We start from the raw sequence: 12,744 nt of genomic DNA on the forward strand, positions 1-12,744 counted from the left end.
AGACGACTCTGGGGTTGCACACTCATCTCGCTCTATAGGCCGAGGGAGCCGGTGTTTGTCCGCAGACAGCTTCCGGGTGATGTGGCCAGCATGAGTAAGCCGCTTCTGGCAAACCAGGGCGGCACGGAAATGCCGTTTACCTTCCCACCAGAGCAGTACCTATTTATCTACTTGCACTTGATGTGCTTTCGAACTGCTAGGTTGGCAGGAGCAGGGACCGAACAACGGGAGCTCAACCCGTCGCGTGGATTCAAACTGCTGACCTTCTGATCGGCAAGCCCTAGGCTCTGTGGTTTAGACCACAGCACCACCCGCGTCCCCATGAAAAATAGTACATCAGTCCTAATATCTTGTAATTTTTTTTCAGTTTCTCGTGGTCCATTTCTTCCCTTGATTTAAACAAAAACAGCTGATGTTTCTCATTCATAACTCCATGCATTATCTCACAGAAACAGGCATGTGGGATGTTTTGTCCTTCTCTGGCTTATGGTTTCTATACCTTTCTTACATCGTCCAGAATTATCAGAGCAGAAGAAGAATTGGTCTGACCAATACCTGTATCTCCATTATCCCATTATCAGCTGCACATTACAATGAGGAACCAGACAAGGAATGTGACTGAATTCATCCTATTAGGATTCATTGGAACTAAAAGGGTTGAACTTGTACTCTTCACTTTATTCTTCATCAGCTATGCTTTTGCTTTGGTAGGCAACTTTATCATTATTGCTCTGGTGTGGTGTGAGAGGACTCTTCACAGTCCAATGTACATGTTTATTGCTAACCTGTCATTTTTAGAGACTCTGTACACCACCGCGGTTATCCCCAAAATGCTATTCAACTTCATGAGTCAGAGAAAATCTATTGCCTTCCATAGTTGCATCTTGCAGGTCTACATCTATTTCTCAGCAGGTTCCAGTGAGTTCTTCCTTCTGGCTGTCATGTCATTTGACCGCTATCTTGCCATTTGCAACCCACTGAGATATACAGCCATCATGACCTTGAGACTTTGCCTCCTGCTTATTGCTGCCTCCTGGATGTGGGGCTTCTTTGCAGTCCTACCACCTACAATCCTGGTAAGCCAGCTGCCATTTTGTGGACCCAATTCTATCAACCATTTCTTTTGTGATGTTGACCCAATTCTCAAGCTGGCCTGCTCTGATGTAAGGAAAATTGAAATGATTAATTTTATCAATTCAGCTTTGCTCCTCCTAGGCTCATTGCTGTTGACAAGTGTGTCCTATATATGCATTATTGCAACAGTGCTTAGGATCCCCTCAGCCAAAGGACGACAGAAAGCGTTCTCTACATGTGCCTCTCACCTAATTGTGGTGACACTGTTCTATGGGAGTTCTATTTTCATTTATGTTCAACCAGAAAAAAACCACTCATTGGACCTCAACAAGGTAGCCAGCATACTGAACACAGTGATAACTCCATTGCTGAATCCTTTCATTTATAGTCTGAGAAACAAGAAAGTGAAAGAGGCCCTGCAACATTTAACCAGAAGAAAGATTTTCCCTTTTATTAACTTCAGAGTCCTGGAAACAGGGAAAAGTTTCCCCACACTGTGTAGTATTAAATAACAATCAAAGTAAATTGGGACTATTGGTAAAAAAATAAATCTTTATTACAGCTTTAAGACTCTTAGTAGTGGGTGGGGTTGAGTTTGTAGTTTTTACTGCGAAGACCAGAGTTAATATTCACACCCAGGGTCACACATTCTCACAATTTTGTGGTTTCCTGAGCTCCTTTGGAAAGCAGCAGAAAACCAATATCATTGTTATTAATAGAATATATCTCGACAAACCTGAAAACAAACTGAAAATTATTCTTTCAGTAGCACCTTAAAGACCAACTAAGTTTTTATTTTGGTATGAGCTTTCGTGTACATGCACACTTCTTCATCTGAAGAAGTGTGCATGCACACGAAAGCTCATACCAAAATAAGAACTTAGTTGGTGTTAAAGGTGCTACTGAAGGAATTTTTTTTATTTTGCTTCGACTCAGACCAACACGGCTACCTACCAGTAACTGAAAATTATTCTGTGAGTGTCAGATGTGGAAAAAAAATCCTCAAAGACACTGTTTCACTTGCCTAATTACAATGTAGTTGCATTTCTGCGTTTTGCTTAGTGTATTGACTGGTACTTTATATTTGAATTTATAGTTCTCCAGCAGCAATATATTCCACAAATATTTTCTGGTTGTTGTTTTTTTTTTTTGTCATGCTGAAGCCAGTTGTGAAATACTTGAAGTTATTTATGATGATTTCTAAATGCAAATTTTGAAGAATAAAGCAACAATTTCCTTTTGTATAGTCAACTAGTACTCTGTTGTAGAGAGACAGCCATTTGTCTCTATTAAATGTAATCTGCAGCAATATATTTTGGTGTGGAATGTTCCTGTTTAAGGTGCCAGCCAGCCAGCCAGCCAGCCAGATCCCATTCCAGGGTACTCCATTACATCCCTTCTAGTTTTGTGGTTTCCAACCTCAACTCCCACCCCAAAATTGACCCAGCAATTGAGCAGTCAATCTGGTGTGGATGTGCCATGCTCCACAATAAGCCTTATTTTAGGAAAGTCATTGCCAAGACCTCACCCAGAACCTGAAAGATTGCCCTTTCCCCTCCACAGCTGTTGATCCGGGGGTGGGTGAGTGAGGAAAGCCAATTTCAGAGTGTCATCTGGATCCTGCAAGATTACAGCTGTTATGCAGAGTGAGCAAACCTTGGTGGTGTGTGTGTGGGCTTCACATGTGCCTATGGCGGGGATGTAAGGACTAGAGCGAAAGCCCCAGGATTCCTTTAACAAAATACTTCTATGTGGAGCAACATTAAGAAGGGGGGTAGGCATCTGGATACCAAACCTTCCTTCAACCAAATTCCATAACCAAAAGCCTAACCGCCAACCTAACAAGTTGTGACGATTTGCTAAGCAGTAGGCAAAAACCAAGTGGCAAAGCCAATCAGCTAAATGGCAAAAATCCTACTGGGCCCCTTCAACAGGCGACCCCATGACAGGCAAAGCAAGGTCAGGCTAAAACCTGTAAGAAAAAGCAGCGGGTGGGAGGGAGATTCAAACGCCAAGGCAAGAGTGGCCCAAAGGCGAAAGAAACTTAGCTTAAGAAGTGTCCCTTCTGCCAATCAAATTAAGCCCATCTAAATAACCACGCCCCCCCCATTACTCAGCTCCTGACAAGGCCTAGGCCCCAGCCCAAACCACAAAGGATTTCTTCCCAGCCCTTCCACGACGCGCTCTATATTTTATAATATAAAGTACTATATCTTCCTACTGTTCCTGGTTGGTACTATTTGGGATATGTAAGTTTTCACACAACTAGAGAATGTCACGTACAGTAGTACTTTGGGTTACAGACGCTTCAGGATGAGAACAGAAATTGTGCTCCAACGCCACGGCGGCAGCAGGAGGCCCCATTAGCTAAAGTGGTACCTCAGGTTAAGAACAATTTCAGGTTAAGAACAGACTTCCAGAATGAATTAAGTTCTTAACCCGAGGTACCACTGTATCATTATGATATGGCTGTTTCATCGCCCCTTTTCTTGAAGTTGAACTGGGGTCATATAGAGAGGGCATGCTGACATCCTGATGCATGGGGTGGTGATGTTCTAGTATTTTGTGCAGTATGCACATGTGTTAATAGAAATAAATATACAGCCAAGTAAATGAGACGAATTAATTTCTGAAATTTTGACTTCACAACCTGAATCTGCATTAACTATTACTTTCAAGTTTCTGATCCTTTTGATCCTCATGTATTCCCTCCTGATGAGCTTTAAAGACTACCCAAGAGCCTCCAGTTCTACTGAGAATAAGTTCGGTCGTCTCTTTCCCAATATCTTGTGCACTCTTGGGACCACAGATACAATGTATGATGTCATCTCTAGACTGCAATGCATTTATTAAAAGGCTCTGTTGAGGGAGAAGTGAGCTTCTGAGGATTTCAGCAGGGCAAATTGATCACGTGACATTTCATTAGGGTTAACCTGAATGTTCCCTCAACCTGTTCAGTACCTATTCATATTTTGCAACCTCATGTCATCCAACTGAAAGGTAAAAATTAAGCAGTTCATAATTCTTGCCTTCCTTGTTCCTGTCTGCACTTAACCAATCAGTGCCTTTCGCTCTCACAGTCAAAATAGTTCATGTATTTTTCTTGACATTTCTTGACATTTCTATTAAAATAGAGGGGGGTGGGGCACTGAAAATTTAGTATAGGATGAATGTTGCCATTTGATTCACATAGTTCCTAAACTCCTACTCCAAATATGTGATCAGAATTGATAGCAATTATCTGTGTCTGGGGAAGGAGAAGTAGGACCTTCTAATCTAATGTGTCCATCCCCAATCCATACTACCACAGCATGATAAACTGCTCTTCACTGAGCACTATGTATGTGCCATGAGATTCAAATAATTTAAATTCTATTCTAGTTCTAATGATTTGAGAGAAGAGCATATTGGATAAGCTTGGTATGGGGAGAGAGGGGCAGCTCTATGCTGTTCTCTGGTGTTAAGATATGATGAAACTTTTCTCTCCCCCACCCCTTAAAACTTTAAATCCATTCAGTTAATGTTAATGGGGAGGAAATAGGGAAGGGTGTGTGTGGCGAATTTGAAACTGTTATGTTATGTTTTTGTTTCGCAACCGACCTATTGAAGGGTTAACCCAGACTCCTGGTTAACTGACAGCAACATTCCATGGGAGGCGTGGCCTGCATGGGGTAAAACGGAAAGGGGAACAGTTATGTGAGTTGGCGGTTGGGGTTTTTTTTGTGTGGGAGCTTGGGTGGTTGTGGAGAAGGTAGAACTTAGAGTAGATGAAGTAATAATAATAATAGTTTAGTTGATAGGTATTCTGTTATTTGTTTACTAAGAAACGTTACCTGTGAAATTAAGTTCGTACCAATGTTACCAGAAAGCAACCATTAAGATTCAAGCCAATAAATATCCATCTTTAAAGTGTCACATTAGTAATCGTCTATTTCATTTTCCAGCTAAGGTACCCAGGAACCCAGGTGGTGGGGAACTCTTTTAAACTGTCAAAACTGCCCTTTAGAGGAGAAAGGTTAGTTTGTGGCTGAGAGTGCACCAAGAAAGGGGGGGGCTAAAGGAGGAGACAGGTTCTGAGCGATAATAAAGTTACCTCAGGAAGGAGGCTAGCTTTACAGTAAGGGAGTTTCTAGTGAAGGGAAACCCTTATCTGAGTGCACATAGGAACAGTCTTATTTATAGCCCCAAGTCTATATAGGTACCTGGTCACGTTTAGGCTGGAAGAGGACTCTCTTTTATTTTTTAAAACCCACAAGTGCTAGAGGGTTTAAAGAAAGGCTAGAGGGATAAGTGGGAGGTTTGATTTACCTCAGAAATCCCTGTTAGTGCTTTTAATAATTGAGAGGTCAGAGTTATAAGACGGAAAGTAAAGGACTTTCGTCGCAGGGGGCATCACCCATGCCAAAATTATGACATTTTCTTTTCCCCAGATCAAAAGTAGCCTTTTTAGGGGGGGGCATATGAGTAAGAAAAAGAGAATTCTGCCTTACTAACTTTGGTTATGCTGCCTGTGTTTTTTGTAGGACGAAATGTATTAAGGACAAAATGTCCAATGAAAGCACCATTACGGAATTCCTCCTCTTGGGATTCTCTGAAATTCGAGAGATACAGCTTCTATATTTTGTGATCTTTCTACTGATCTATATGACAGCATTGCTGGGGAACATCCTCATCCTTGTGGCTGTGGTCACAGATCCCCATCTTCACAATCCCATGTACTTCTTCCTGGCAAATTTGTCTGTTATGGACCTTGGATACATCTCAGTCACAATACTAAAAGCCATGGCTAACTGTCTCATGAACACCAGGTTGATATCTTATTCTGAGTGTGTCGCTCAAGTCTTCTTTCTCTTTTTCTTCATGGCATCAGACTTTTTCCTCCTCACAGTCATGGCATATGACCGGTATGTTGCCATTTGTGACCCATTGCATTACGAGACAGTAGTGAATAAGGAAGCCTGCATCCAAATGGTGACTAGTACATGGATCAGTGGTCTCCTTTACGCAACATTACACACTGGGGCCACCTTTGCTGTTCCTTTCTGTTCCAACATCATCAATCAGTTCTTCTGTGAGATACCTCAACTGCTCAAGCTCTCCTGTTCTGACTTGTACCTTATTGAAGCTGTGGCTCTGGGCTTCAGTGCGTGTCTAGGACTCAGCTGCTTCAGTTTCATAGTTGTGTCTTATGTGGAGATCTTCAAAACAGTCTTCAGAATTCCTTGTGCACAGAGTAGAGACAAAGCCTTCTCTACTTGCATTCCTCATCTCAGCGTTGTCCCCTTATTTCTTTTCACTGGCATCTTTGCCAACCTAAAACCAACTTCCAACTCCCTGGCGGGTCTGGACAGTTCAGTTGCCATGGCTTACTGTGTTCTTCCCCCACTGATGAATCCAATAATTTATAGCATGAGAAACAAGGAGATCAAAGCAGTGTTGTGGAAAATCTATGGCAGATCCTGGAAAAAGCATACCAAAAGAAAATGTGGCTGTGTAGGTCTGTGGGATAACATGCAAACAGAAACGTCTACTCCCTGAGTCAGATATGGATGTCTTTGTCTGGCACATAATATACAATATGTTTTGAAGCAGGGGCGCCAACTATAGGGACCAGAGGGGGCTTTGCCCCCCTCAATATTGGTAGGCAGGGGGCTGAGCCCCGCAATATTGAGGGGGTGACCATCCTCCACCATGGGTGCCCTCTGTGTGCTCCCATCATCACCTGGGAGACAGGTGGGTGCTGGGATGAACAAAGGGCAGAGATCACCCTACATACATCCTGCCTCCACCTAGCACCATCATGTGATGAATCATGTGAGCGGGCTCCCTCCATGTGTGTGTGGGGGGGGGGGAAGTCGGCGCCCCTGATTTGAAGCCTACCTACCCCTGTTCTGTGTCCCATTGCTACTTTTATATATATATAAAGTGTTCAGACATAAGATTGTGTACTGGTGACTAAACTAGACTAGATAATGGTGTTACTGGTAGGTTCTTTTGGCTTCATCTCTGCTTGACTTTAGATGTAAGGCTAAGATACTGTAATGCCATTTCAGCATGCATATGAAATTGATACCGCAGGGATGCTCTGGGCTCTTTTTTATGTTTTTTTCCTGGCTATTGCTGCTGAGGCTGTGTGTGGTGTATGAAAAGAGATAAAGAGATACAATTTCTATTGACTTCTTCCTAGTACAGTTTTTTTAAACCTTTATTTCATTATATTTACTATAAATTCAGTTGTCTTGAAGGTTATGACTGTGGATAGAAAGTCAGAATTATCCTTATTTCATAAAAAAACCTATAGTGCAAATAAAAGCCTTTGGCAACTAATTTTTGATAACTATTCTGATTCATTCATCAGAGTCATTGTTACTTGAATTCATTGACCATTACTATGTTGGGTTAGTAACAGCACGTTTTGCTTTAAAAATATGAATGGGTTGCACTTCCCATTCCAGCAACGAAAGTCAAAGTATAGTTTTCCATGCCAGATTCAAACAGAATCCATTAATGCTTCAAACAGAAAAGAAACTCCTTAGCTGTTGGTGAATGAAATAAAAGCTGATGTGAAATGCTCTTCCAAAACCTCCTATGCTGTTTGTGGGTGCTTATTGGTATCATAAATAACCTGTGATGGGAGGGTGAGAAGGGGCTGAAATTATCCAACACACTTCTCAGAAAACTATCATATGTGAAATTTCTGCTCACTTAATGTCGAATAAAATTGCTGTATTGGTAGTTCACATCAAAAGATCATGGAAACAATTGGCAAAGTAGTGAGGACTGGAAAAAGTAGCGGCAAGCCCATTGATAACTTCAACAACGTGACTCAATATTTAACACCAATCCACGGTTGTGTCCAACACTGGCATTTGCAATAAGGTTTCCAAAGGCAAGAAGTGCTCACAAAACGCATTTATGTATAAAATGGACATTTAATAGGGAAATTAATTGTAAATAATAGAAAATGTAAAGAATTGAAAAGAATTGAAAAATGTGTATTTTACAGAAGTGTGTTCAGAAACTGTAAAAAGTGGGTGCAGTTTAAATGCAGAGATTGCTCATTGTTTCAAAATGAACAGGGCTTGTGTTTCCTTTGGAATGAGGTACAGCAGAGGCTATTCCAGGTATGGAAATCATTGCTTAGATTTTAACACTTGCCAGATCCAGGGATTAGAAATGGATCTAGGAATAAAGATGAAACCCATAGCAGTATTGTTTCTCAAACCAGCTACACTTCAACTAGAGTCCTTCAGCCTTTCCTAATTCATCTCCAGCCAAGGTGTGAACACCTAACACACCCATATCCTATTTCATAGCATAAAATTTTGCTTCCCAAGTTTCTTTTACCAAATCTATTGCTCCAGTTTATAATCATGGACCTGTTTCAGATGGTGTGCTCCCAATATTTACTTATTGTCGTTATATTCCACCTTTACTCCACAGAGCTGAAAGGCATCCTTCCCAAGTCTAACCTCCAGATAGCTCTGTAAGATAGTTTAGCCTGAGAAAATTGGTGAAAAGTCACCCAGTTATCTTAATGGCTGAGCAGAGATTTGAACCTGGGTTCCCTAGTCCTAGTCCAGCACTCTAAGCGCTACACTGTAGTGGCTCAGAATAGTCAGAATAATTTATTCAGTTAATCAGATTCAATACTTAATTTGAGTTGCAGCTTGACATCTTGGACAATAAAAAAGATATAACAACTATGTAGGTTTTGAAATCAGTTTCCCATTCATCAACACTTCACTCTTGAGCATCCCTTACATACGACTGAAGTTAAGGGTCAGGGGTTTAAAGATAGAGGGAAAATAATGGTAGGAAATATAGACAATTGCATCACTTGTTTTGTAAATCAGGATTTGCAAATCCTCATGGTCATGTTCTCCAAGGAGGGACTCTCTGAAACACTACAGAAAGCACTGAGGTGCAATTGATCCTTCTTTGTCACAAACTATAAATCATCTACTAAAGACCGCACTTCAACATTTTGACACTTTCGTCTTCCAGACAAAGACAGAGGTGAGTAGAATCCTATTAGCTCATCCTCAGTGCAGACTAGGGCATATATTTCAGTCCTTAAAAGACTGAAAAAAGGTTTAATACAGCGGTGGGATTAATGAAGACATGGTTATTCTATGAAAAAATAGGTAGCATTCATAGGTAAGAGATAGTAAAGTTGTGTTTCAAAATTCTGGGAATCTCATAAAAAATCTGAGCTCTCACCAAAGCCAAATGATTTTTCATTGATGCTAGATGGTGTGTATTTTGCTTTTCATAAATAAAGTAGAAGCATTATGGTTCACAAAAAGAAAACATCATAGATAAGGTTCTTTATGCAACCACACCAATGAGAATTTGCTTGTTGTTGTTGTTTGTTTAGTCGTTTAGTCGTGTACGACTCTTCGTGACCCCATGGACCATATCACGCCAGTAATTTGCTTATCTATATCTAATATTTGCTTATTTATATCTAATATTTGCTTATTTATATCTAATATTTATATCTAAGAATTTGCTTATTTATATCTAATAGCAAGGTTGCCCTTATGAGCTATAGTTAGGATTTGATTCTGCTTTCTCATTATTGATTCAACATGAAACCAAGATGTGTCTTTGCTGAGATGCTCCCCATGCTCCCTGCCAACTCTAAAATTCTATGAGTACTGTACTGGGGAGAATGAATGATGTCAGTTGAATGTCTACTGCTGGCATCACTCATTTCCTCATATTGAGAAAGGGGGCAAACCCCACATACAGTTGCCTGCATATTCCCTCAACCAACAGATTTCATTCTCATTTCTAATTTTAGGTGTTACAAACACCTCTTCTGGTGCTGCTAAAACACAATAAAAAAGCTACTCTTCAAGAAACTGTTTGTGGAAATATTAAAGAATTAATATGGCCAACCAGTCTACAGTGACAGAATTTCTTCTGATGGGGTTTTCCAGTGACCGAGAAGAACTGTTTTACCCTGTGATATTTCTTTCCATTTATTTAATAGCCTTAGTGGGAAATTTCCTCATCATCATTGCTGTTGCTCTGAACCACAAACTGCACACTCCTATGTACTTCTTTCTGGTCAACCTATCATTATCAGACATTTGCTGCATCTCAACCACAATCCCCAAATCCATAGCTGCTTCTTTGTCAGATGACAAAATGATTTCTTTTGCTGGCTGTGTCGCACAGGTTTTCTTAGTTTTGACTTTTACAGGTTCTGAGCTTGCCTTGCTCACGATCATGGCTTATGATCGCTATGTTGCAATCTGCCATCCTCTGCAGTATGAGCTAATCATGAACTGGGATGCCTGCATCCAAATGGCAGCTGCTTCCTGGATAAGCACCCCAATCCATTCATCGTTACATACCATTATCACTTTCAGGCTACATTTCTGTGGGTCCAATATTATTGGGCAGTATTTCTGTGATATTCCTCAGCTGCTAAAGATTTCTTGTACTGACACAAAGCTTAACCAAATTTTGATTTTTGCCATTGGGATTATAGTAGATTCATTTTGTGGAGGGTTCATCTTTGTTTCCTATGGCTACATCTTCTCTGCTGTGCTGAGAATCCCATCTGTTCAAGGCAGATATAAAGCTTTCTCTACCTGCATTCCTCACCTGACTGTCTTTTCTTTATTCGTCATCACAGCTGTGTTTTCATACATGAGACCTGAAGAACTTTCTTCTACAATGATGGATTTGCTCTCTGCCGTATTGTATAATGTTTTGCCACCACTACTGAATCCCATTATTTATAGCTTTCGGAACAAAGACATCCAAGAGGCCGTGTTGAAAATACCAAAAAGAATTAGATCTCTCCTAGCATGATTTCTTGCAGGGTGTCTCATACACATCATCAGTCCTGTGCATTGCATAAAAATGCAAATGTCAGTGAAAATACCTTAAAATGCATTTTTTTGTGTAATTGTGTGTTGCAAATAGAAGTGTAATGGTAAGATTTGCATTTAAAATTTTTATATTAGGAACGTTTCAATACACAAAAAGCCTGATGAGTTTTCATTAGGACATTACACACACACACACACACACAGTATGACAATGTGGAAATGTGAGGAACTGGATCGAATGTTAAGAAACTAAAAGAAAATGAAATTGACACATTCAACCTTGCTACTCCCAGCCTGCTAAATTGGGTTTCTTTTTGAGTGGGGGTGTTAGGTGGGAGGAAGGGTAGAATAAGTCTTTGCACAAGTGATGATGTCTCTGGACCACATTTGAATCCAATACTCTGTCCTGAGTTTCTCACATAACTGTGGCCCCTCCTCCTTCACTGTTTTAGAGGTGTGTTATTCTAGCACCATACTTACTAGGTCATGCATGTCGGTGTGAATGGTTAATTTTATTGGCATTTCTTTCTTAAAAGAGCTATATCAGTTCAGTTCAATGAGTATCGGAATACTTAATGTGTTTATTAGTAGTAGCTGTTTTGAGTCCGTATCATACACAAACACACACATACAAGTTCACTTTGGTTGCTTTATGTTGGCTTGAGGATTAGGTGCAAATTTTGATGGGTTTTTTACCTAAGATTCTTGGTGCATTATTCCTGAATAGATTCATTTTGTGGAGGGTCCATCTTTGTTTCCTATGGCTACATGTTCTCTGCTGTGCTGGGAATCCCATCTGTTCAAGGTAGATATAAAGCATTCTCTTCCTGTACCCCCACCTGACTATTTTCTTTATTTATTAGCAGAGCTGTGTTTTCATACATAAAAACTAAAGTGATTCCCTCTGCAGATTTGCTCCCTTCTGTACTGTATACTCTTTTGCCACCATTACTGAATCCCATAATTATCTATAGCTTCAGAAACAAGAACATCCAAGAGGCAGTGCTGTAAATACCAGAAAAGGTAAAAGGTCTTCAATTATGTTTGTGTAAGCTGTGTCTCACACTTATTCCAGGTTATTACACAGGTTTCTAGCGCCCACTTTTGTGTGATGTCCCTTAATTCTGGCCTTTGTCCTGTTTTACAGCTTACACTTTTTTTAAAATGTGCATAGGTAAAGGGACCCCTGACCATTAGGTCCAGTCATGACCGACTCTGGGGTTGCGGCACTTATCTCGCGTTATTGGCCGAGGGAGCCAGCGTACAGCTTCCAGGTCATGTGGCCAGCATGACTAAGCCGTTTCTGGCAAACCAGAGCAGCGCACAGAAACGCCGTTTACCTTCCCGCCGGAGGTATTTATCTGCTTGCACTTTGATGTGCTTTCAAACTGCTAGGTTGGCAGGAGCTGGGACCAAGCAACAGAAGCTCACCCCATCGCAGGGATTCGAACCACCGACCTACTGATGGGCAAGCCCTAGGCACAGTGGTTTAACTCACGGAGCCACCTGCGTCCCGGAACATGCTATAGTGTGGGCTAAAAATTCATCTTAAAATATATAGATAGATAGATAGATTAGAATGAAGCTCTTGCTCATATTATGTACCTCCCTTGGCTTCAGAAATGAAGTTCCCAAATGCAAGAAGTGCTCACAAAACATTTTTATGTACAAAACTAATATGGGAGGGGGTGAGTCATGACAAAGAACTGAAAAATGTGTATTTTACCAGAGCAGTGTGTACAGAAAGTGTACAAAATGGATGCAATTTAAATGCAGAGATTTTGTTCATTTAAAAAAGGGGGGAAGATCAGCACAAAAA

General features: G+C 40.7%; 3 protein-coding genes across 3 annotated transcripts; all 3 read left to right on the forward strand.

Moving 5' to 3' along the window:
• The first annotated feature begins 593 nt into the window (after positions 1-593).
• LOC118077886 (olfactory receptor 6M1-like) lies at positions 594-1,586 on the forward strand. The gene has a single exon (XM_035101610.2). The coding sequence runs from the start codon at positions 594-596 to the stop codon at positions 1,584-1,586; it is 993 nt and encodes a 330-aa protein (XP_034957501.1).
• A 4,033-nt stretch (positions 1,587-5,619) lies between these two features.
• LOC132592917 (olfactory receptor 14I1-like) lies at positions 5,620-6,612 on the forward strand. The gene has a single exon (XM_060281152.1). The coding sequence runs from the start codon at positions 5,620-5,622 to the stop codon at positions 6,610-6,612; it is 993 nt and encodes a 330-aa protein (XP_060137135.1).
• A 3,360-nt stretch (positions 6,613-9,972) lies between these two features.
• Positions 9,973-10,905, forward strand: LOC118078910 (olfactory receptor 14A16-like). The gene has a single exon (XM_035102916.2). The coding sequence runs from the start codon at positions 9,973-9,975 to the stop codon at positions 10,903-10,905; it is 933 nt and encodes a 310-aa protein (XP_034958807.2).
• The last annotated feature ends 1,839 nt before the right edge of the window (positions 10,906-12,744 follow it).

The sequence above is a fragment of the Zootoca vivipara genome, chromosome 13, assembly GCF_963506605.1.
Source record: "Zootoca vivipara chromosome 13, rZooViv1.1, whole genome shotgun sequence".
In the NCBI taxonomy this organism is placed as follows: Eukaryota; Metazoa; Chordata; class Lepidosauria; order Squamata; family Lacertidae; genus Zootoca; species Zootoca vivipara.